Source organism: Mus caroli, chromosome 4, assembly GCF_900094665.2.
Source record: "Mus caroli chromosome 4, CAROLI_EIJ_v1.1, whole genome shotgun sequence".
Taxonomy (NCBI): Eukaryota; Metazoa; Chordata; class Mammalia; order Rodentia; family Muridae; genus Mus; species Mus caroli.
In genome coordinates this window covers 75,594,661-75,617,517 of record NC_034573.1, presented here as the reverse complement: position 1 = coordinate 75,617,517, position 22,857 = coordinate 75,594,661, and the positions used below count along the sequence as shown (strand labels likewise).

Genomic DNA, 22,857 nt, shown 5'->3' with positions numbered 1-22,857 from the left:
GCTTCTAACTTTTCAGAGTTCTAATATTGTTTCTTATTTACATACATAAGTTCACATGCTCCTTTTCCTTCAAACACCACGATTAAAGCAGGTTAGGGGAAGAAAGGATTTATTTGATTTATACTCCATGATTGAGGGAAATCAGGGCAGAAACTCAACCAGAAACTTGAAGCATGCTACTCACTTTACTGGCTTGCTCTGACAGACTCATGGTTATCTGGCTTTATTATATAGCTGAGGATAGCTTAGGGAATGGTGTTGCCCATAGTTGGCTAAACTCTCCTACATCAATTTAAAATCAAGCCAATCTCCAACAAACATGCTCACAATCCAGTCTGATTTAGAGAATCTATTGATGGAGAGTCCCTTCTCAGGTGATTTTAGGCTCTGCCAAGTTGACAGTTAATGCTAACTAGGACAGTTCATGATATCATTAAGTTTACTTGCAGTGGAAACAAAATGTTGCATCGTTATCAAAAACCAGTGTTACTGGGTGACTGCCTGCAGTGAATGGAATAGCCCTAGTTTTTGACGTAAGGAAAACATATACTAAAGATTGTAAGAGAGGTCTACTGACCCCAAACTTGGTCATTTCTACTTTCTCTTCAAAGTTGGACATTGGTACTTAGGGACTGCAACTCTTGATTTTTGTGTGTGTAGGGGGGTAGAGGGGATAAACTATAGATTGAAAAGTCTGTAAGAAGAGAGGATGCAGAGACAAATAATGTGAGTTCTAGTACTAACTCTTATCTACCTGTTCATGCCCTCAACTAGGTTTCTAAACTTCTCTTTTCAGCAGGGAAAGATCCTTGCCCATCATCAATACCTACATATCTCAAATGAAGCAGGTGCAGAAAAACACATGTAGACCCTAAGAGGTTAGAGTCTCACATAATACCGCGGAGCTGGGTGGCGTCTTGTATTCATCTCACCTATCCTCTCACCATCTTACAAATTTATGATAAGAAGTCCCAGAAAGGAGAGTGAGCTAGATAAGATAACATGCCTAAATGTGATCTGCCTTTTACAAACGTTACCAATGTTCTTACAAACACTGCTGCCAGACACAGTGGTGCACATCTGCAATCTCAGCATTCCTGGGGTGACATGGGAGCTGGCGACACAGAATCTCTGGAATCTTGGCGGTGGGGGGTGGGGGTACAGCTAGCCTGTCATCTATAGCTGCAAACAACAGAACTTGTTTCAGATAAGGTGGAAGGTAACACCTGACACTGATAGGCAGATTGTCCAGTGACTCTGCACATGTGCTGTGGCATGCATACACACACTCACAATCCCCCCTCCACAGAGAGACAGAGACAGAGAGACAGAGACAGAGACAGAGAGACAGAGACAGAGAGACAGAGACAGAGAGACACAGAGACAGAGAGACAGATAAAAACAGAATTTTGTTTTTCAGAAATAAAAAAGATGTTTGGGACAGTGGTAGAGCCCTAGACTAGCACGTGTAAAGCTCTGGGTTCAATACCCGGTAGTGAGAAAAGCATGAAAATATACAAATTAGACTAAATTATCCTATTCAGTGTCTCATCATACCATGGTCTTTAAAGTTCTGCTTTCTACATTCCATGAAAAAATATTACTGCAATATTAAAAATATATGAGCACACAGTAGCTACTCGTACAATGGGTCCAGAGCGACAGGAAATTCTTGGTTGGGGCTAAAGAACACGGAGTTTGCCTGCTTCATCATAGGAGGGGCACCAGTGGTGCTAGGAAAATACTCTTGGATGTAGTATGACCAATGTGTATGTTGCTTAGCAACTGGTTTACTAACTAGAGGGTGCTCCCCAGGAATCCCCTCCCTGCTTTTCCCTTTGAGTCTCAATGTGGTGTGTCCTGTAGTAAAGGTGTGTGTGTGTTATCATTTCATTCCAGTCGATGGGGACACAAGAGCCCATGCTGAAGGCTGCCTTGCCTCTCTTTGCCAGATTTACCATCAGCAATGGACTGCAGACCCAGCGTGGGGTGTTTGAGATCACACTGCAGACTGTGGACAGCGCCTTGCCTGTGCTGACCAAGAACAAAAGGCTGAGGCTAGCCGAAGGGGCCATGGGCCTCCTGTCCGCTGATCACCTTCAGCTGACTGACCCCGACACACCTCCAGAGAACCTGACCTTCTTTCTGACTCAGCTCCCAAGCCACGGGTACCTCTACCTGAGAGGGAAAGCACTCCAACACAACTTCACCCAGCGAGATGTGGACAGCGGGGGCGTGGCCTACCAGCACTCAGGAGGCGGCGCCCGGGAGGACAGCTTTACTTTTCTAGCTGCAGACAGGAAGAACCAAGGCTTTGTTGTGGATGGGAAAGTTCAGAAAGAGCCTGTTCGCTTCACAATTCAGGCAAGTATGGCAGGCACGAAGTTTGTGCCCTCATGGTGGAAAGCATGGTAGCTGGCAGGCATATCCTGAAGCAGTAGCTGAGAGCTTACATCCTGACCCACAAGCCCATGGCTGAGAGAGTAAGACAGGGTCTGGCATAGACGTTTGAAACCTCAAAGCCCACAGTGCCAACAAGCACACACCATCTAATCTTTCCTAAGCAGTTCACCAACTGGGGTCTAAGTGTTCCAATACATGAGCTATGGGGCCTATCCCATTCAAACTACCAAGCCTCCTCATATTTGAAAAGCATGCCTGCAGAATGTGGTGGCAATAAAATAAGATTAGGTTATCCAAGGCACCCACACATTGCCTGAAACGTATTTGAGGTATGTATTAGACTTTTGAAATTATAATCATGCCTTTAGGATTCTGCTTAGTCAGGCAGGTCGTTTACTGGCATTGTAAGTATAGAAACTTACAAGGATCCATCAGTATCCCCCAGGAGCTGATGATGGCGATAACAGTAGCAGCAGCTACAAACACCCTTTTCTCACTTTTAATTCTTAGATAGTTCCATGGACCTATATCATTCTCATTTTCCCATTCTCCCATTCACCCCCCTCCCCTCCCCACTGAAACGATTCTCCAACATCTTGTGTGTGTGTGTGTGTGTGTGTGTGTGTGTGTGTGTGTGCGCGTGCGAGTGCGTGTGACCCACTGAGTTTGATTAGTGTTGCTCCCATGAGCGTGGGTAGATTATTTGCTGGAGCATGAGGAACATCTCAACAGCGACACCACTAAAGAAAACATTGCTCTCTCCTCCAGCAACCATTAGCCGCCAATAGGACTTCAGGGAGCAGTGGTGCAGCTTTGTGGTCCCTCCCATACCCATGATGAAATGTGGGTGGACCCAGTCTTGTGCAAGTCATCAGCTGACCAGCATCCGTGAGTGCTGTGGCCTTGTCATATCTACATGTCGTTTTTACAGTCCATCTCCCCATCCTCTGGCTCTTCCATGCTCTGCATGCTTTTAAAATGGTTATCTAAAGAGCAGAGCTACTTTGCATAAATCTCATTTGATTCTCACAAACATTTTATGTGCTAGGTTTTATTGTCTACATTTCTATACACGAAGAAGCTGAGTATCAGAAGTTAAATAATTTGATCAAAGACGTCAAGTCTGTTTGATTCCAAATTCTGTGTCCCTCCTATGGCTCCATACGGCCACATTTGTACTCTCAACAATTCTTGGAGGGCAGAGTGTTTTTCGTCTTTTAGTCAAAACACATCAAGTATGTTCTGGCTCTCAAAACTCTTACACGTCCTCTTCTTGGATGGGGTTCACGCTGCTCCACACACTTCAACCAACAGCAACAAAGATGGGATTTTGTCTTTACTTCAGGGCACTCTCTGACTAGTGGGATACTATTTTCTCCTTGTTTTTTAGCCTCTGTGTACAGTATCCATATATCTGTGTAGATACACAACACAGATCAATAGGATGTGAGGGACAAAGTGTGTGTCTGAATGACAGAGAGGCACACAGGCACAAGTTGATTTAGGAATTGCCTTATGCTCAAGATGTATTGTGCAAGCAGGCCAGTAGACTAAAACTGGCAGTCAAGGTGATATGGTGGCCTTGGATCTAAAAAGGGTAGAGAGACAAAGTTCTTACTTCCTTGGGAGAATCTCAGTCTTCTCTCTTTGGACTGGCAATGGATAATTCTCACTCAGTCTACATTACCCAGTCAATCCAGGCCTATGGCCTAGAAGGCTTGTCACAGAATTAATCTTCAGGGTCTCTGGGTGTGGATGAGTCTTTGGCACTATGAAGACTGTAGATACTTGGGGAGATGGTGTTGATGTCATCAATACACAGGCACTACAATGTCTACTGAAAAATGTTTTTCTGGATTTGTTTCCTGAAAGTTTTGAAGAGTTACAAATTCTATATGCAGACACAACTGCTTTCTGTACTCCAGAGATGGAAATGGGGGAGTAGGGAGAATGTGCTAGAACTAAAACCGATCTCTCCACCAGAGCGTTCCTCTAACTGTAAAGCTAGTCTAAGAGTTTGCTCCCTGCCTGAAGTCGTGGCAGCTCTCTGTTGGGTTTGGTAAAACTTATTTTTCATCACAAATGTAAGATGTCCCTTGTGCAAACAAACAAACAAAACAAACCTTGTGTTAAACACTTACAGGGAAAGCATATGCTTTTTGTCTTCAAATTTCCTTGACCCCTGGTCCCTCAGAGCAGAGAGGACAAGGAGGGTTTTATGAAGCAGCTGGCCCTGCCAGCAATGGAGAAGAGAAGACATGCCCAGTGTCTGGCTTCCAAGAGTTGTTTTGTGAAGACAATGCAGTACTTACTGACTGCCACCAAATGATACACTGACAGATAAGTAACTCAAGCATGGACCAACAGGTTCTGTGTGGTTCTAAGAGTAACCATGAGTAAGCAAGGGAAAAGCTGCTGGATGGAAGAATTAAAAATAATAGATAGACAGATGGATAGATAGATAGATAGATAGATAGACAGACAGACAGACAGATATGGTGTGGTTGGCTAATAGCAGCAGGCACACATGACCTTCATTCTGTGGGAAACCACACATGCTCAAGACTGTCACAATCTATAGTCCTCCTGTGACAGGGACAAGGAGTGTATGGAGACAAAAGGACCTGCCATTACTCTCTGTGGGGACTGACATGTCTGGGAGGATTTTTACTAAATATACCTTAAGTTATCATAAGATACACAGAGCCTTCCTTAAAAATAAAATGTCTTCCCTGTAATGTTTCAAAGCCTTCTGGTCTACCAAGTCAAAGACCTGCTTTTGATGATGCAAAATGTTTAATATATATGAACAAGTCGGTATGGCCAGGGGAACCAAAGTGCCCAGCGTTTGTGTAGCAAGGCATTTTTAAAAACATTGACCACAACAAATCTTTATTACCTATGTAACTCTTGGGTTTATAAACATAACAACAAAATAAAAGCCACAACCCCACCTTCAGCCATCTGGGTTTGGGAGGATCCTAATATGGGTTAGTATGTTTCATTTTTCCTCTTTCATGCCACCGTGACTATGGGAGCTTCTCTTCCCAGGAGATCATCACGAAATTCACAGCCCGAATTCCACCAGCCTTGAAGTGCTGAAAGTCCCAGCATACAATTTTCAGATCTGAATTCGTTAAAATGCTTTTATAGTCATCTACAACAAATCCAGAAAACATAAACACGCTTTTTTTTGCTTGCATATGCGTGTGGGGTGTGTGTGCATGCTTATTTACAAATGTGGAAGCATGTTTGTGTGCTCATGTGTGTATGTATGTCCATCTGGTGGCTAGAGGGTGACTTTGAGTGTCTTCCTTGATTACTCTATTTTCCAATGGCAAGGGCTCCCTTGTTGAACACGGAGCTAGCTAGTTCAGCTAATCTGGCTAGCCAGCTTGCCCCAGGGATATCATCTCTGCCATAGCCTTACCCAATCCACCACCCTTAAGTATCTAGTCCACTTATTGAGTCCGGTGGTCTTCAGCCTTAGTGGACAATATACAGACTAAAGATAATCACTTGCATAATTTTTATAGTGAACTATTTCAGCTTTTCTACTCAACACTTTTGGCATTTGGGCAAAGGCATGTGGGAAAGGTCTTTGGCATTTGTAAAAACCTAGGATTCTGTTTATGTAGTTCATTAAACACAGCAAATCTTTCCGTGGTGCTGACGTTAAATTTGCCGTGTAATTTTGGGGTCATTTTTAGTGTTTTCCTTGTGCTTCTGTCATGGTTCATGCATAGTGCCGTGTGCAAGAATGGGCACTGGGTGGGAAGGTGTGGTATGTCCCTTCATAAAGCTAATATTGTAAGGAAAGTCCGACAGGGGACATGATAAAGCTGGGTGGAGGTTTGTGATGGAAAGGAAGTCTTGGCCCTGTCTCTGTATTTGTTAGGATAGGGTGAACAAGACAGGCTTCGGCAGAAATCAACAGATAAGGACTCCAAGTGATCTGTGGGTTGAGGAGTTCACCATTGTTGAACCAGGAAAGCCCTGTGTAGCATAGGGAGAGAAGTCCTTGTGTAATGTTATGTTGGTGATTTCAGGTGGATCAGCTGGACAAGGCAGCGCCCCACATCACACACTTGCACTCCCCTACTCAAGTGGGACTCTTGAAAAATGGCTGCTATGGGATTTATATCACTTCCCATGTGCTGAAGGCATCAGACCCTGACACGGAGGATGACCAGATCATGTTTAAGATTTTACGAGGCCCATTGTACGGACGTCTGGAGAACACAACAACAGGTACTTTCCGTCTTTTGGGGGAGGGCGGGGGGTGCTTTCCATCTCAATCCTTGTAAGTCCTCATTTTAAACTACTAGTTGCTGGCAGAGCTAAAGAGAAACTCAGGTAAGTGTAGGTAGGCCTGTTTGGTGAGTGCTCCCTAGGGCTTGCGGATAGACTCAGTTTATAAATCAATATTGTTGCTAATAGGGGTTTGAAGCTGAATCTTCTAAATTCCTCTTCATCGGGAGAAACAGTTCCTGACACACACTAGCTGAACTCTTCACTGAACTCTTCACTGATTCGTTGTCATTTTGTTTTATTTTCATGTTGTGTTTTATTCAGAACACAGTGCCAGGGTGAGACTGATACTAGAGACTAATTTCTTTCTCCTAGTACGAGTCCCCAATTTTATCATCTTCTTTTTAAAAAATATGGTCTTTCCCCTAATAGCTTTGCTAAATTTTATATTAGCTCTGCTTCAGGAAGGCGATGATCACAACAACTCATTAAACAGGATGGCAGAGGCGACAGGTTTTATCAACTCTCCGTTCCCTTTCTCTTTAGTTTAAGTATTGTAAGGCAAGTATCTCCAAAACAAAGCAAACTTAAAGAGGATTTGAGTCCATCTCGTTTGAATCTGAGCATAGGTGCAATAATGCTAATTTTCTTTAAATGGACTTTGGCTTTTTTTTTTTCTTTAAAACAAGGTCTCAGGTAGCGGCTGGCCTCAAATTTGATATGTAGTTGAACACAGCCTTTAACTTCGGATCATCCTTTCTCTTTATTTCAAGTGTTAGCATTCCCGGTGTATGCCTCCATACAGGGTTTTGGGTGTGTTCTATGCGTGCTAGGCAAGTACTGCCGCCTGAATAGAACCCCCAGCCCGGCACTCTATTCCTTAAATCTGTATCAAACAAAACAGCTGTGTGGTTTTATCAATTCTCAAGTGATGTTTGATTTGATTACCCATGAGAGGTCCATCTATTTCTTGCTTGTAGGTGAATTCATCCATGAGCGATTTAGCCAGAAGGACTTAAGCCGTAAGACCATCCTTTACATCATAAACCCTTCTTTGCAAGTGACTTCCGATATCCTGGAATTTCAGGCCATGGACCCCACAGGGAACACTGCCACTCCCCAGAGGTAACTTTCCATTATTCACTGGCTCTGCACGTCACGTTTATCCGATTAAGAACGTGAAATGATCTTTTCCAAACCAGGTCTTTCACTATTTATAGGGTAAATGTTTACAGGGTAGATCTTTACAATTAATAGGGTAAATTGATGGACTATTTCATAGGCTCATACAATTTATTTTGGAGAGGGGATTTCTGTTGTATCATTTCTAGATGATGGAGAAACCAGTAGTTTCCAGATTATAAAGGCACTAAAAGGCTAAGCAAACAGCACCCTTTTTATCACAGTTGTAAATGCATCGCCTTTCACACCCTGGGAAGTGACTGTTGGAGGCCTTTCAGGACTGAGCTCAAAGCCTGTGTGTGTTCGTACTGCAGCCAGAGGTCACTCTAGGACTGTGTTAGTCACGACTGTCTTCTGAGCCATGGGTGGGTGGGGACGGAGGTGGGGGTGGGATGAAGTAGAAAGAAGCAGCCAAATATATTCTTCCTTACAAAAAAGAAAGAAAACACTTGCCTCTGTAAGTTAACAAGCCTTATAGGCAAGAAGAAGATAGTATAAACAAAAATAGACTCGAGGGAATATTAAGTGATATTTATAAACACAAATATATATGATGTAGGATAGTGACCGTAACAAGAACAAATCTGCGATATTAACAAGATTAACAGAGCAGGATAATTTCAGTGACTGTGCCTCCTTCCCAGATGCTTCTGGATATAGACCTTGAATAATTTACTGGCTGACAGATGGTCACAATGAGGTCCATCCGTCCATTTCTCCTGCTGCATTCGTTTTCGTTATTTACTGCCTTTCCCAGACGCCTCAGAGAAAATTTAATTCGTTTTAAATTTTGTGTTCACCATATCCAAGACATAAATAATAGCATAAACGAGCACAGCCCTACTATGCTCCCTCTATGTCGAATTGTGGACGGGAAGAGAAACTCTGAGAAAATGTTCTCAGGGCTGGATTTTCCGTTTCCTCATTCTGTAGTGTAGTTTCACTACTCGCCACCAGAGGGTGCTACAGCCATTGCTAGCAAACCCAGACATCCTGTCTCAGAAATGGGTTCTGACGCTGCTTCCCTTGCCTGTTCAAGTGCAGTCCCTCAGCCTGGTTTATTAAATAACCCCACAGACGATGTTGGTCCCGTGGCTACCATATGCCAGGCGCACAGCACTGGGTGTTAGGGATCAGGTACGAACAAGGAAAACCAGGTATCTGCACTTAAAATCCTGAAGCTATAAACACCCATTAAACTGCCTCTGCCTAAGGGAACTGATTCCTGGAGATCACAGGCTAAAGATTGGATAGCAATAACTTGCCTTAAGAGAAAAAAAAAAAAAAAAAAAAAAAAAAGAAAGGAAGGAAGAAAAGACAAGACTTTATTTTCAAGAAAAATAGTTGACTACATTCTAAAAATGTTAACAAATTGACTTCACTCAGCCTTATAGTCGTTTAAAAATGGTTCTACTGAAATGCAGTGTTGCTCAGCTCTGCCCTCCACATGCCAGCCAGCACGGTGTGAGTGACAGAATTTATCCCCAGCAATGGTACTAGCTTTCGCCACACTCGCACCCTTTACACGCCTTGTTGTTAGTCACAGTCGAGTGGTTATCACGTGGTTAACAGCACTATGGCTTCTGAGGAGGCTGGTTGAGATCGGCATAGGCACCTTTGTACAGAGATCTCTTTCCATAGGCTCATGCTGGAGATGACCCTATCATCTGGAGATGGCTCAAATCCATGAAGAAAGATGGCCGAGGACAGATAATTCAAAAATAACTCAGATTTGGGCCCAGCATCCTGTCTGTTACTTCCTTTTGAGCAGGTTCATGGAAGTAAACATTGCTCTGCGTTGTCTCGGTATTTGAGTGGAATAGTTGTGCCCAAGCAGACAGGGATTTTGTTTTGGTTTTCTTTCCTGAAACTAAACACACATTTTTCTGATAACAAACAAAGGGGGGTGCAGGTTTAGCCCCGATCACCTGAGTTTACTTCCGTATCCAACTCTTTTTTATTTTTTTTTTAATTTAAAATTTTTTTTCCAGAGCTGAGGATCGAACCCAGAGCCTTGCGCTTGCTAGGCAAGTGCACTACCACTGAGCTAAATCCCCACCCCCCCATCCAACTCTTAAGAGCTGTCTTCTGAACACACACACACACATGCACATGCACATGCACGTGCCCGCATACTATGGAGACAGGAGAGGGAGGCTTTTATAAAAAAAATAAACAAAATTCTAAATAGTGTTTTGTCGTCAAAAAACAGCCAGTCAGAGCCTATTTACACACACAATATGAACCATAGGCATTTAGAATTTCATGATTTTTAGCTCTACTTAATGTTATTTATTTATTCACTAAAACCGTCATAATTTAGAACTTGCAGGCAAGGAAACAGAGGCACAGAGCTGGAGGAGGCTTACACACGCATGTAGCTGGTTAGTATGGTAGCTGGGACTTGGCCCTTATTAGCCCATGTGACCTGCCACCCTGCTCTGCCCCCTTCATCCTTCCTTAATGCTAGCTAAGCCTTTCTTTCCCAGTAGGTATTGGCCATCCAAGCTGCAAGAAAGAGGCATATTTTCCCATGAAGAACTTTAAGGTTTACCCGTTTTTGTGTGTGTGTGAAATCATGAAAAGCAACTGTCAACGTTCGTGTGGTCTCCATATCTCCTTCCCCAGGGATATAGTGTGGATAATTATCCTTGGATCTGGAGTTGAACAGGCCTGCACTTAGTGATTGCTCACAACAGCTTTCTGATATGTACAATGGGAAACTATTATAGTTACTTTAGATAAACACATGAGGTCCCACAAATAGAAGCACCTTGGGGTCCTTACTACTAGTGGTAATTCCCCTGAGTATCTATGTTAATTCAATTGACCGTTTGAAGAAGTATCCTGAACCATTTGGTAGATGAAAGCCTATCTGTAATTAGATATTGATTTTAGGGTTATTCACCAAGCAAACAATCCATGTGGTTATTCACAGTAAGCTAAACAGTGTGCTTTCTTTTTGTGCTTTCTGTGTATTCTTAGTTCTGAGGGATTGATAGATGGTCTATTTCATCAAACATAGGAAAGTTTGGTCTGGGTGAGATTAATCAAGTTACCGGCAGCTGGCTAGTTGGTGAGTGTGTTTAAGTATATCAAAATCCATCAAGCTGATCTTGTTATGGAGACTCTGTGAGAGGGCTCATTAAGTAGCTCACCTCACCTTAACAGGCCACAGAGTCCCCTACCCCCGCCCTCCATGTTAGTGCAGGTAACAATCTGTCACCGAATGCATTCAGAAGACACTGCCATAAATAGAATTTATTTTATAACACTGAAATCCATGGATGCTTGCCTCAAGATTTAGATTTGGCTAAGTGCCTAAATTCTAGGCCACATGCTAGGTGCTTAAAAACACAATCCTCCAAAGATAATAAGGAAATTAGACTCCAAACACTGAGGTAACTATCTCTGTGCCAGGGGAAGAGTGGCCTCCGAATGTGAACCCTGACGTCCAGATCTCAGAGAGCATAGCATAGCTCTTCCTGGCTCTGGCCTTGGCGCTACTCATTCACAAGTTTGTTCTGCTTGCTGGCTCAGCTCGACTGTCCAAATGATCTACGGAGCCCAAGCAAGGCACACAGGGCCCATAGCACTCACTGAGAGCATCCCTGTAGACCAGAGAATGGAACCAATGTACACCAATGTAATGTTCTTAGTAAATGGTTCATGTGGACTTCCTTGTGTGCGTGTGCGTGTGCGTGTGTGTGTGTGTGTGTGTGTGAGAGAGAGAGAGAGACAGAGAGAGAGAGACAGAGAGAGAATTAACTTCAAAATAAAACTTATCCCCTTGGCCCTTCTCATCCAATGCTTTCTCTGATCACTGATTCTTGTCCTCTCAAACAACTGCCCCAGCTGTTCTGTTACTCAGTCTTGGCCTCAGAAGAGAAAAGTTGAAAGAAATGTAAAAGGAGAGGAATTTCTATCAGGCGAACTTTTAAACATTTAAACTGCTTTTATGAAACACCTTGTAAGGGGAGAGGTTGAAGCCATTTGCTCGCTAATGCCTGAGCATTGTCTCCAGCCCAGAGTCAACACGCTTATCCCCAGTCTCGAGCTAAGGAAAGCACAGAAGAAGGGAGAGAAAATGGCACTTATTAAGCACCCACTGTGTACAGGTGCTTTGTACACATTAACTAATTTTAATGTTAATGATTTGACGTGAGTGTAATTCTCCTCATTTTAAGATAATGAAAGCAGAAGCCCAGAGAGCGGGAAGAACTGACCGCATTCCCACACTAATGAATGCTTGCAAGGTGTGCTTGACTCCAAAGGGCGTGTTTGTTCCACTCTCTGCGCTGCCTCTTGGCTAACCACTCCCCATTATCAAGAGAAAATGAAAACCGGGAAGCACAGGTGTTCAAAGTATGAGGTTGTCAGGCTTAATAGCTCCGTCTCTGGATTGATAAACCTTGGAATGCTTAGGAAAATATATTTTAGCATTTCAGCTTTTTGAAGTCAGATGCTGCTCGATTTTAAGTGACCGTCTGGTTATAGGAGTAATGACCTAATCGCGATTCTAGCTTCTCTGAAACCCGTTACTAAGACGCTTGCCACACTTAATGGGCACTCCTGGATGCTCATTAGCTCCTTTGAAGTGTGACTTGCCCTTAGTGTACTTTAAGGAAACTGAGGCACGGAGAGGGTAAAGCACTGTTATTAACCTAGATTGATGTCCCAGATCCCAAACTGACCTTCTAACCCAGAGTGCTTCTTTCCATTTGTTCGTATACATGAGTCACGTAGCTACAAAATAAAATACCAAACGCACAATTTTTTAAAATTGTAGAACAAGCTCTCTCACCGTGGACAACACTTTTGGAGTGTAGGAAAGCATAACTCTTTGCCATAGGCTAATGTCTTGTGCACTGTTGCTAGGCAGCATCCCTTCCTGGCTCCACCTACCAAGTGCCTGGACCACCCTTCTGCTGCTTGTGACAGTCAACAGTGTCTCCAGACATGCCTAGTGCTAAGAATTACAATATGCCTCAGAGAATAGCATACATGCCCAGTTAAGAAACCATGCTTTAGAGCACACATGAGCTGATCCGTGGCCCCGTTACATATGTAGCAGAGGACTGCCTTGTCTGGCCTCAGGGGGAGAGGATGCTCTTAATCCTGTAGAAACTTGATGCCCCAGGGAAGAGGGATGCTAGCAGGGTGAAGTGGGAGTGTGTGGGCCGGTGGGGGAGCACTCTCTCAGAAGCAAAGGGGAGGCAGGATGGGGTGAAGAATTCATGGAGGGGGAATGAGGAAGGGGACAGCATTTGGAATATAAATAAATAAAATAATATTTTTTTAAAAGAAAGGAATCACATATTAGAAGATCAGAAAAAGAGGTAAGACTGTTTTGCTGATGACCACTTCTCTCAACATCTTTCTCTCTAACGAGGTCAGAATAATAGATGGTTAAAGGGGTTCAGAGTAAGCTGGGGTTATGAAGAGCATGTGAGCGTTATTTTCAGGGTGTAGAAAAGATGCTAACGATGCCCAGGAAACAGCAGAGTGAACAGGTAGTTTCTGGGTACCCTTTGGTACTTTTTGTCTTCCATACTCCTCAAGTTGAGTTGCCATACATGGAAAAGCAAAGGCTTCTCCCATGGAACGTGCTCAGTATCAAAAAGTCCAGATACTGTGCTATGCGTGAAACCCTAAGCCAGGGTAAGGATGACTAAAGAAAATTAAACTTTGGTAAAGAATCTGCAATGTTAAATGAGGTGTGCAAACACCGTGTGTGTGTGTGTGTGTGTGTGTGTGTGTGTGTGTGTGTGTCTGTCTGTCTGTCTGTCTGTCTGTCTGTCTGACTACTTCAAGTTACTGAATGGCAGAGGGCTCAGCATAATCCAGCATCATTGCCTTCTGTTTCCAAAAGTGGTTCTCGAAGACCAAAATTTAGCTTTCACTTAGAACAGACCCTCTGCGGTGCTGAGCATCTCCAGACGGGTGGCTCTCAGCTGAAGGTGTCTTTCCTCCCAGGGGTCATCTGAAAAGTCTGGACATAGTTTTGTCGGTCGTTAGCGGGGTAAAGTACAAATTTATGTCCACCATGGTGGTGCTGCTGGACCTTTCAGAGTCCAAGCTACCAGACTGCAGCAAAGAATGCTTGACTCTGACATCCACAGTGTGAGGTGGGGAAGCCCTGGCCTGAGGGCTCTTGCCCATCAACTTACAAGGTTCACTAGATATGTGTAACACATGGTAGGTATCTTATTAACCATCTTCTCTGCCCACAGAATGCACTCTACTCAGTACTAAGAAGAGGGTCCCTTAGATGTGAATATATCAATCCATCCTTATCTACACAATGCCCTCATACACAGCACTTGAAGATTGTCCTTATAGGTTCCTACATCTGAATGTCTACCTAATACCAAGCTTACAGTCATGTGGATTCTTACAGGAAGGATCACAAAGCAGTTGGCTACATCATTTCTTCCCCCCCACCCCCATGTATTTGCAGAGAGTTTAAGAATAGAAGGAGCTATTCTATTTTGCAAATACATTACTGCAAAAAAGGATTCACAGTCAGAACACACTGCATGTACCCTGTGGGTATAGGAGGCCTTATTTTTAAAAATAGTTTTTCTGGAAAATCTATAGCCTGGGTTAAGTTTCATGGCTTTTCAACAGATTATTATTACTTATAGTGATTTAGTTTTGGGAAAAATAAACACAGGACATTGTTTGGGGAGTCTTAACCTACAGGCATCACGCTAAGTCAGAAGGTTCGTCCGGAAAATACGCATGCACACTCGCAAACACTGAGACTGTGCCTTAGAGTGAACAGTCCTCTGGATTGTTCCCTTTTTTATCTAGATCAGAGCCATGTGGCACTGAGTGTTAGACAGTAAGGTTATGGGTCTGTATGGTGGCATTGATTTCTGCTTATTCTGCTCAGTATAAGTGACGGGTGGAACTTCAGAACTCAGCCTTGGAGCTCACCTGACTCTTAGGAGACTTAGCTCAAATCTGGCCACATATATCAGGTCCCCAATTTATTCTGCTGTCTTCCCTCTGAATCACTTTTTTTTCCTTTCTTGTTTACCTGGATCCTCTGGGAATTCTTTGCAATTTGTCATTTCTATTGGCTTTTGAATTGACCTTATTGACTATTATTTTATTGTGCTTTAAGCACAGTTACTTTTTTATCTCTTGATCTATTTCATGGTAGATTTAATTCTGTTGCACCAAATACTAATGAATGAACCAATATTTCTTAATATAATAATGCATTTCAGATCATTTTTATGATATCCATCATGCAGTAACCTAATGTTTAATAACTATTGAATAAACATGTATATGTACAACAAGCATATCTTTATCATGGGCCCCTGTAGTAAGTCTATGCTGGGATGTTAGTCTACCCCAGACCATTATCCTCAGGCAGACCAGTACTACTGGATTTGTTTTGTTAGTGAACTTTGTATATTGTGGTAGTGACCTGTGACCCCTACAAGGATGATAAACTAGTTGTTGAACCTTTCTGACCTTAGTCTTTCTAATTTCTTTAGATGGCAACCATTAAATATGACAATTTCCATCGAAAGTCAGATTGATTCATGGTATATTAGAACTATTTATGAATCATGTTCAGCTGTATACAGTTGTCCTTCTGTGTCATAGGAGTTTTGTAGATATAACCAATCATAATTCAGTTATTTATTACAGAATTATGTCATGTTGAATGCATAGACCCTCTTTCTTGTCATTAACCTCTAAGCAATATAGTAAATCAGCTCCTTACAGAGGATCTACACTGTATTCGGTATTGTCTGTCATCTATGGATCAAGTAACGCATACAGAAGGATGTGTGTAGACTGTATGCTGTACTCAGGCTGTGTGCTATGTGCAGGCTGTGTGCTATGTGCAGGCTGTGTGCTATGTGCAAGCTGTGTGCTATGTGCAGGCTGTGTGAGACTTGAACGTGTACACATGCCCGAATCAGCAGTGGGTCCCACTTTTCTGTGGACACTGAGGGATGGCCAGGATTGCACCCGAGCTGCACACTATTGTGTCTCTTTCACACGCACAGAGAGAGGAACAGGAGTTAGGAACAAAGCACATAGACACTTTAATTCCTAAGCACGTCCTGGGGAGAACTTTTCATTAAAGTGAACCCAGGGTTTCAGAGATCTTCCTAGAATGAATAGACTCTTGAACTTCGTGCCTGCTGGTTTCTTTCCCTACATACACACACTCAAATTTGAACCTCTGCCTCATCACAAACAACTGTGGGATTTGGAAATTCTTTTAATCTTGTTTCATTTATGAAATAGAATTTTGAACATTTCCCTCACAAGGTCATTATAATTATCAAAGAAGAAAATGTGAGAGTTTGTCATGAACAAATATTCCAAATAACCGTGAGAGGTTTCTGTGATTGGCATGGATTAATCAAACTGCCATTGGATGGAACTCAGTGCTCAGCTCTCATTGATCCGACCATACCGAGGGACATTCTCGTGGGTACCTAATGATGTCCTTTCTCCTTTTTCTTTTTTGTTTTTTGTTTTTTGTGTTTTTAATTCACAGCTTGGAGTTGAGATGGTCGTATATTGAATGGTCCCAGACTGCATATGAGGTTTGTGAGAATGTGGGCTTATTGCCCTTGGAAGTTACCAGAAGGGGATATCCCATGGACTCAGCCTTTGTGGGTGTAGAGGTAACAACTCTAAACTGCAAATTGTCAAGATAGAACTTAATGTTGCGCCTTTGATGATCTTCTTAGAAACATTTGTAATGGCCAAGGACCACAGACTGCAGGGGCGGGGGGAGTTACTATATGCCAGAGAGTCCAAGTATACAACATCTTTGTTCTCCAGTCTTTCAGGGAATTCCCAGACAATATTTAAAATCCACTGGTTTTGAAATCCAGCTACTTCCACACATTCTTTAGCTTTCAAGTTTGATTTCACAGAAATATCTGACTTAGCGACTCTCTTAAATTCCACCTTGGAAGTTATATGCAGCTCCTATGAGATGCCGGAAGCAGTCAACAGCAAATGGAGACCTAACAGGTGATCCCTTCTTCAGCAAGATACTTCTAGACAGACTCATTGACCTATTAGCATCTTGTGCTGGAAATAGAGGCAAGGTCTCTGAGACCACAGGAATAGACATAAGCCTAGTGTGAGATGTATCCACATCACGCAGAAGTAGAAGGGCACTTTGGGACAGTTACTGCAGTGTGGAGTCCTCACATGGGCAGGATTTGCTGTCTTTTCCTTGGGATGGAGCACAACCTGAAGCTTGTAGAGTTGAAATGGTTTTCGAAGTCATTGTAACAGCAGCCCTTCCAGAAAGTGGGCTTGTAGAGCAAGATTCTGTACTTTAATGGGGAACAAAAGAGACTCCTACTCAGTCTAACAAGATGAGCCTCTGGATGAGGTGGCATCTCTGTTAGTAGAAGTTATATTGAGTGTTTCAATTAAAACCCTGTGGACCTAAACCTGTGCACATGCAGACTGGCTGTTTATCTTTCTAGTGGACATAAGTCTCTGTCTCTTTGTGGAGATCGGGTGTGGCTGCTGTTCTGGGCGCCATCTTGGAGGTGTTTTATCATCGAAGTAGAAAAGCTGGCACTTCCCATAACTCCAGGGAATGTCTATGGGAGAGAAGAGAATTAACCTGGTGTGGTTTTGTGAACAATCCCCTGGTCCTTTACAGTGAGTTCTATATATCTGAGTGAAGCATTTAGGTCTACATTGCCACTCACCTTGACACGTAGAAAGAACGTCTATGGGACTTTAGTCTACATAAAAAGTTGTATGATCCTGACAGTTAAGGGTGCAGGCCTTCATCAAGTGTAGTGCCTGAAGCTTTGGGGACTGTTTGATATGGGGGTGTATAAAACCTGCCATCTTACATGAGATTGTATGGGCTTCTTGACTGAGAAGAGAGAGAAGGCATGCTTTGCCCTGTGCTGTCTGCCAGCGCTGCATTGTGTCTCTTCACCTGATATGTCTTTCCAAACACCTTGCATCAGACATGCTTTTCCCACCTAGGATTCTGTAAACCCGGTGGTGGTAAATACTAGGTAATTGCATATGTGAGAACCATGCAGACAAATGTAACTTCCAGCATATGGTGGATGCAGGTGTACAATGGGCTGCCTTTTCCCAGCAAAAGCTGGTTCAGGGGGAGCCTTGGCACTGAACACTGAAAGCAAAGAGTAAATGGACGCCTAAGAGGTAATCTCTTCTTCAGCAAGATGCTTCCAGACAGACTCATTGACCTATTAGCATCTTGGCTGGAACAAGAGACGATGTCAGAGACCATAGGAATAGATGGGCATTTCATAGCTTCAAGTTGTACCTCCGTTCCTCTCACCATCTTAACCATCTTCAACATCGTAAATATGTGTGACTTAACGACTAACTGGGTCTCACTCAATGACCCTTTACAAGCTCACCACAGACTTTTATTTTTTAGCAGACATGTAGACTCTCCTTGGGCATCTAAGACCATGACTTTGGATGCCTCCTTGGATTTTAGACCTGGATCAGGGACTGAATGGGGCAGTCAGTAGTTGAGTTAGACCAGAATAATTTTCCCTCTGTACAGCTTTCATAACAAGGCCTCTAGAACTGGGGGTCCTGGGTGTGGATTGCCTGCACATAACTTCTTAGCACAACTGTCAGTCCCAGAAGGCTAGTGTTGAGTGAGGGATCCATTGAGGCAGTGCTCAGGACTTGTTTGGTTAGTCTGGCCTGAGGGATCTCTGTGCGCTGAGCTCACGGCCCTCAGAGCTGGCTGATGGTGCACAGGCTCTCTGGGCTCCCTGGGTCTCCTTCTCCCTTCCCCTCTTCCTTCTCCATTTATGACCAAGGGAGGAGATGGAATAAAATGGCTCTCATAACAAAGAGAACAATAAGGTTGTAAACTTTGTTCTCTGTATTCCAATAACTGGGTACTTTTAAAGGGAGAAAGGATCTTAAGGGGGGAAAGCATACCACAGGGCCTGGACCCAAAATGGTTTATTATAATTTAAAAGAAAAAAAAACCTACCTAGCATTAAAAACAGATTTGAGGCCATGAATTTAGTCTGGTATGGGGTGGGGAGAGTAACCATTTCTCTAGTGGAGAATACTTACTTTTATTTTTTAAATGCCTTTTTCTTTCCTACTAAGGTTAACCAAGTGTCAGCTACAGTTGGAAAAGATTTTACTGTCACTCCATCCAAACTGCTTCAATTTGACCCAGGTACGTTTTGTGTTTCTGGTTTGTTTCATGTTCCATAAGTGATCTGGAGACTGCTGAGAACACAGGATATTATGCAATTTCAGCCAACTAGAAGATCGCCAGGGAGCCGTACCACCCTTTGCCCAACAGACGGGTTTGGCCTGAAGTTCTGCTCTTATATATAGTCTTCTTACAAGTGAATATTTATTTAAACTGAGAAAAAAAGATCATAGCAAATGATAAACATAAAAGTATCAAAAGTAAATATTCAAAACAATCCAGAAAAATAAAGTAATCTAAACGTCATTATAATATAATGTTAATTTATCCATATATTTTGGTAGGAATTTTTCAAATGTTATGATTCTACAGAATGCTAAAAGGAGTTTCTAAATGATTTCTTTTGAAATAAGTTTTCATAATAGGCTTCCAGGGCAAATCATTATTTCATTGAATAGTACTTACTTTGATTTAAATTCATGGATTTAAATAAAAATTTGCTGAAAATTTTGCTGAGTACCAAAACGTACAATATCAAAGTGTGTGTTTTTTTTTCTCCTGAAGTTGTTCTACTGTATGCAATATATAGACATGAAAATATTTGCCTACAGAACTTTGGAAGCCAAAGTGAAAGCCATTGTTCTAGGTAAAGAAAATGCTGGAAGGCTTCCTAGGGGAGGCAACATTCTAGTTGGGGGGGTGGGCAAGAAGAACAGGAGGAAGCCTGAAGCCCTAACACAGAAGAACCACTTACTTCTGGAGAAGACTGCCTTAAAGCCAGGAGGCTGGACACCACACTTCTAGGCTTCCCTGTGGGTGGATTTATCTGCCTCCTATTCTTCCCTGCTCTCCCTCCTTCCCTATGGTCTGTAATGGACCTGGGTCACTCACCTAAGACAAAGGGACAAATGCTAGAGAAGTGGCCAGGGCTTGCAGCTTTGTACTGCAGAGATGTTCTGTGCCTGGACCGCATTCTGCCCAGGGTAAGCTCACTAAAATGACTGAACGTCACCACCATCCCCAAACTGATGATCTTAGTATTTAGGGATGTCTTTGTGCTGTTCACAACCAGAAGCATAGCATATGAAGATGATATGGTTTTTCTATATCAGAGTACCACAAACGGAGTAGTTTTAAACATAGACATTGCCTTGCAGTTTCCGAGGCTGTTCAGTCCTAGACCGATGTGTGTCAGTTCGTGAGGAAGAATCTCTCCTGTCTCTTTCTTTTGTGCCTTTTGAGGTTTGCTAGCGATCTGTGGTGGTCCTGGCTCTGCCTCTGTCTCCCTAGTCCTTGTCTTCCCCTTCACACGATGCTCTCCCTATGGATTGAGTCTCCCTCATCATAAGGACCCAAATGAGCTTACGTTCAGGAGCTACCCTGTTCCACCATGACATCATGCTAACTTATGACCATGCCATCACCCCATTTATAAATGATGTCACGTTGTGAGGTCCTGGCAGTTAGTTAGGAAGACCTCACAATATAAGCTGTGGGGGATACAATTCAGCCTCTAACAATGAGCCTTGAATTTGACATGCAACAGCTCAGATATTCTTGCTAGCCCCCTTCCCATGTCGTTTGGCTTTCTGATATGGAGTGGGTTTTCTAGGCTGACCGTGTTATTGCTGATCTGTATTCAACGTTTATCCTTAGGTTTCTGCAGGTTCCTTAGTCCTCTGCTCTACCAAGAAAGGGTTAATGTTCTTTTGTCCTGTTTTAAAGGACTTGTTTGAAAGTCAATCATTTTTGTCACACGCCCTTTTTATTACCCATGGCTGTTTGTTGCAAGTTAGGTTTTCAGCAGCTCACCAGGCACTCTGTTTGGGTTTGGAAGAGCTAGAATGTATCACACTAGGGGAGACTCAGAAATTTATCTGTTGGAGATTCTGCTACATAAGATAAATGCCCGTTTGTCTAGAAGAGTTTACACGCTGTTTTGATAGCTACTAATGACTTCTGGGGCCCCCAAATGGTCTCAGGATTTTAAGGATTGTTTATACATTGAGGAATAATACAAGCACATTTTATACATTTTTTAAAAAGCCACACGCTTGGCTGCCCATGAATTTGGAATTTATTAAGCCAGAAATAATTTCATATCATGAAGCCTTACTTTAGAGAATTTAAAAAAAAGTCCCCCACATCCACAGGTCCTATAAATGTTTATGTACTTTCATATTGTAAATCCTTGCCTCTTTTAGATGTCCCCAGCTCCATCCTATCACTTTTGCCAGGAGCAATTTATTCATTTCTCTGGAAATATCAGCTTCCCTGATACCAGAGAAACAGAATGGGTCATCCAGTAAGTGTGTTACTGTGAGACTGAAGAGCTCTTACTGGGGAGGGATGAAGGCTTGCCTGTAGCACTTTACCAAACTTTGCAAACCAGGGTCCTGAGACTGGCATTCAGCTGCTCTGACCTGAAGTGCTTCAGTGCCTGTGCAAACACTCTAAGGAAAACGAGTGCATTCCTTTAAAACATGTCCCTGAAAGATTTGATGCATTCTTAATCAAATCGTCATCATTCTGAAAAGTCAAAATGTTTTCCAAAGGAACAGCTCTCTAATTTGGCATTTACTGAAAAATATTGAGAAAATGTCTCTCAACAGAGAAATCTGCTTTGTAGGAAAATATCCAGGAACTCGGCTTCTTTATAAAATGGGTGTGTTTTTATGACAGGACACCCCTTCTGCACTCCAACACCTTTTGTTTTCTGGAAACGGGAACAGGCAGTTCAGGCCCCCTAGAAGCTCAGAGACATCTCAGGGAGTTAAGGGACACTTTGCACCTGGGAAGTGAAGGAAGCAGGGGACCAAACAACAGCAATGAAAATCCCATTTCACAACCTGAGGCAGTGACCCCCCACACCTGGGAGGCTGGAAACCAAATTAAAATGGAGGTCAGCAAGTCAGACGCTCTTGAAGAGACTCAGAGAAGATCTCTTTCAACTATTTGGCTTAGTTTCATAAAGATCTATAAAAACTTTAAAGGTCTTTTGGTTGTTTTGTTGGTTGATTTGTTTAAAAAGTGATACTATCATTTCTTTCTGAAATAAATTTTCAAATAGGAGGACAACTGTTTGAGATGTGGAAATATGTCCCTGTATGTTGGATTTTTATTTAAATTGTACCTAACCTTATGATGTTTGGTGGTGAGAACAGTTCTCTGAATATTAACAATCTCAGCCTTCATCCCTCTTCATTGCCCATCTCCTTTTATTTCCACAGCTGCCTCTAATGTCCCAGACTCTCTGGGTGCCCAACCTTCACACAGACACTCAAATTCACTTTGCTAAAGTGTTTGCTTTCAGAATGGCAGTGATGTCCTCCCTCATTAACCATTGTCTAAAGCCCAAACCTGGCCACTTGGTGTAATGCAGCTATAGAATCTCCCTGCAACCCGTGGCCTCTTTTCCCCAGATGCAACTTCCCCATTCAGCTGATCTATTTACCACTGCCCTGACCCAAACCTCAACTTTGCTAACTTCCTTAGATTTCTTCTTATTTCTTCCCTCCAAATCTGTGCATGTGGATCCTACAGGCATCTAGTGCACCCACTGCATTCTGATCTGTACATGTGGATCCTATAGGCATCTAGTTAGTGCACACACTGCATTCTGTATATTTTGTCAGCTAATCACGCGTAGCTTTTAATAGTTACTTGACTTTTCTGGTAAGAAGAAGAGCTACAGATCCCTGGGTCCCATACCCACCCAGTCAACCAAACACAAATCAAAAAAATAATCAGAAAAACCATTCTGTTTGTAATGACTGTGAACCCTTTGGTTTTCTTGTCATTACCTGGGACAAGGTACAAGATTCGCAAAGTGTTCA

At 42.7% G+C, this 22,857-nt stretch overlaps 1 protein-coding gene across 1 annotated transcript in view; it reads left to right on the top strand.

Moving 5' to 3' along the window:
- The window catches only part of Frem1 (FRAS1 related extracellular matrix 1), a 150,134-nt gene that overhangs the window by 106,391 nt on the left and 20,886 nt on the right, over positions 1–22,857 (top strand). Inside the window, exons 25-29 of the mRNA XM_021160224.2 lie at positions 1,953–2,364; positions 6,453–6,654; positions 7,635–7,779; positions 16,373–16,502; positions 18,970–19,042. Of these exons, the coding sequence (XP_021015883.1) occupies positions 1,953–2,364; positions 6,453–6,654; positions 7,635–7,779; positions 16,373–16,502; positions 18,970–19,042 (962 nt within the window). The remainder of the gene's footprint in view (positions 1–1,952; positions 2,365–6,452; positions 6,655–7,634; positions 7,780–16,372; positions 16,503–18,969; positions 19,043–22,857) is intronic.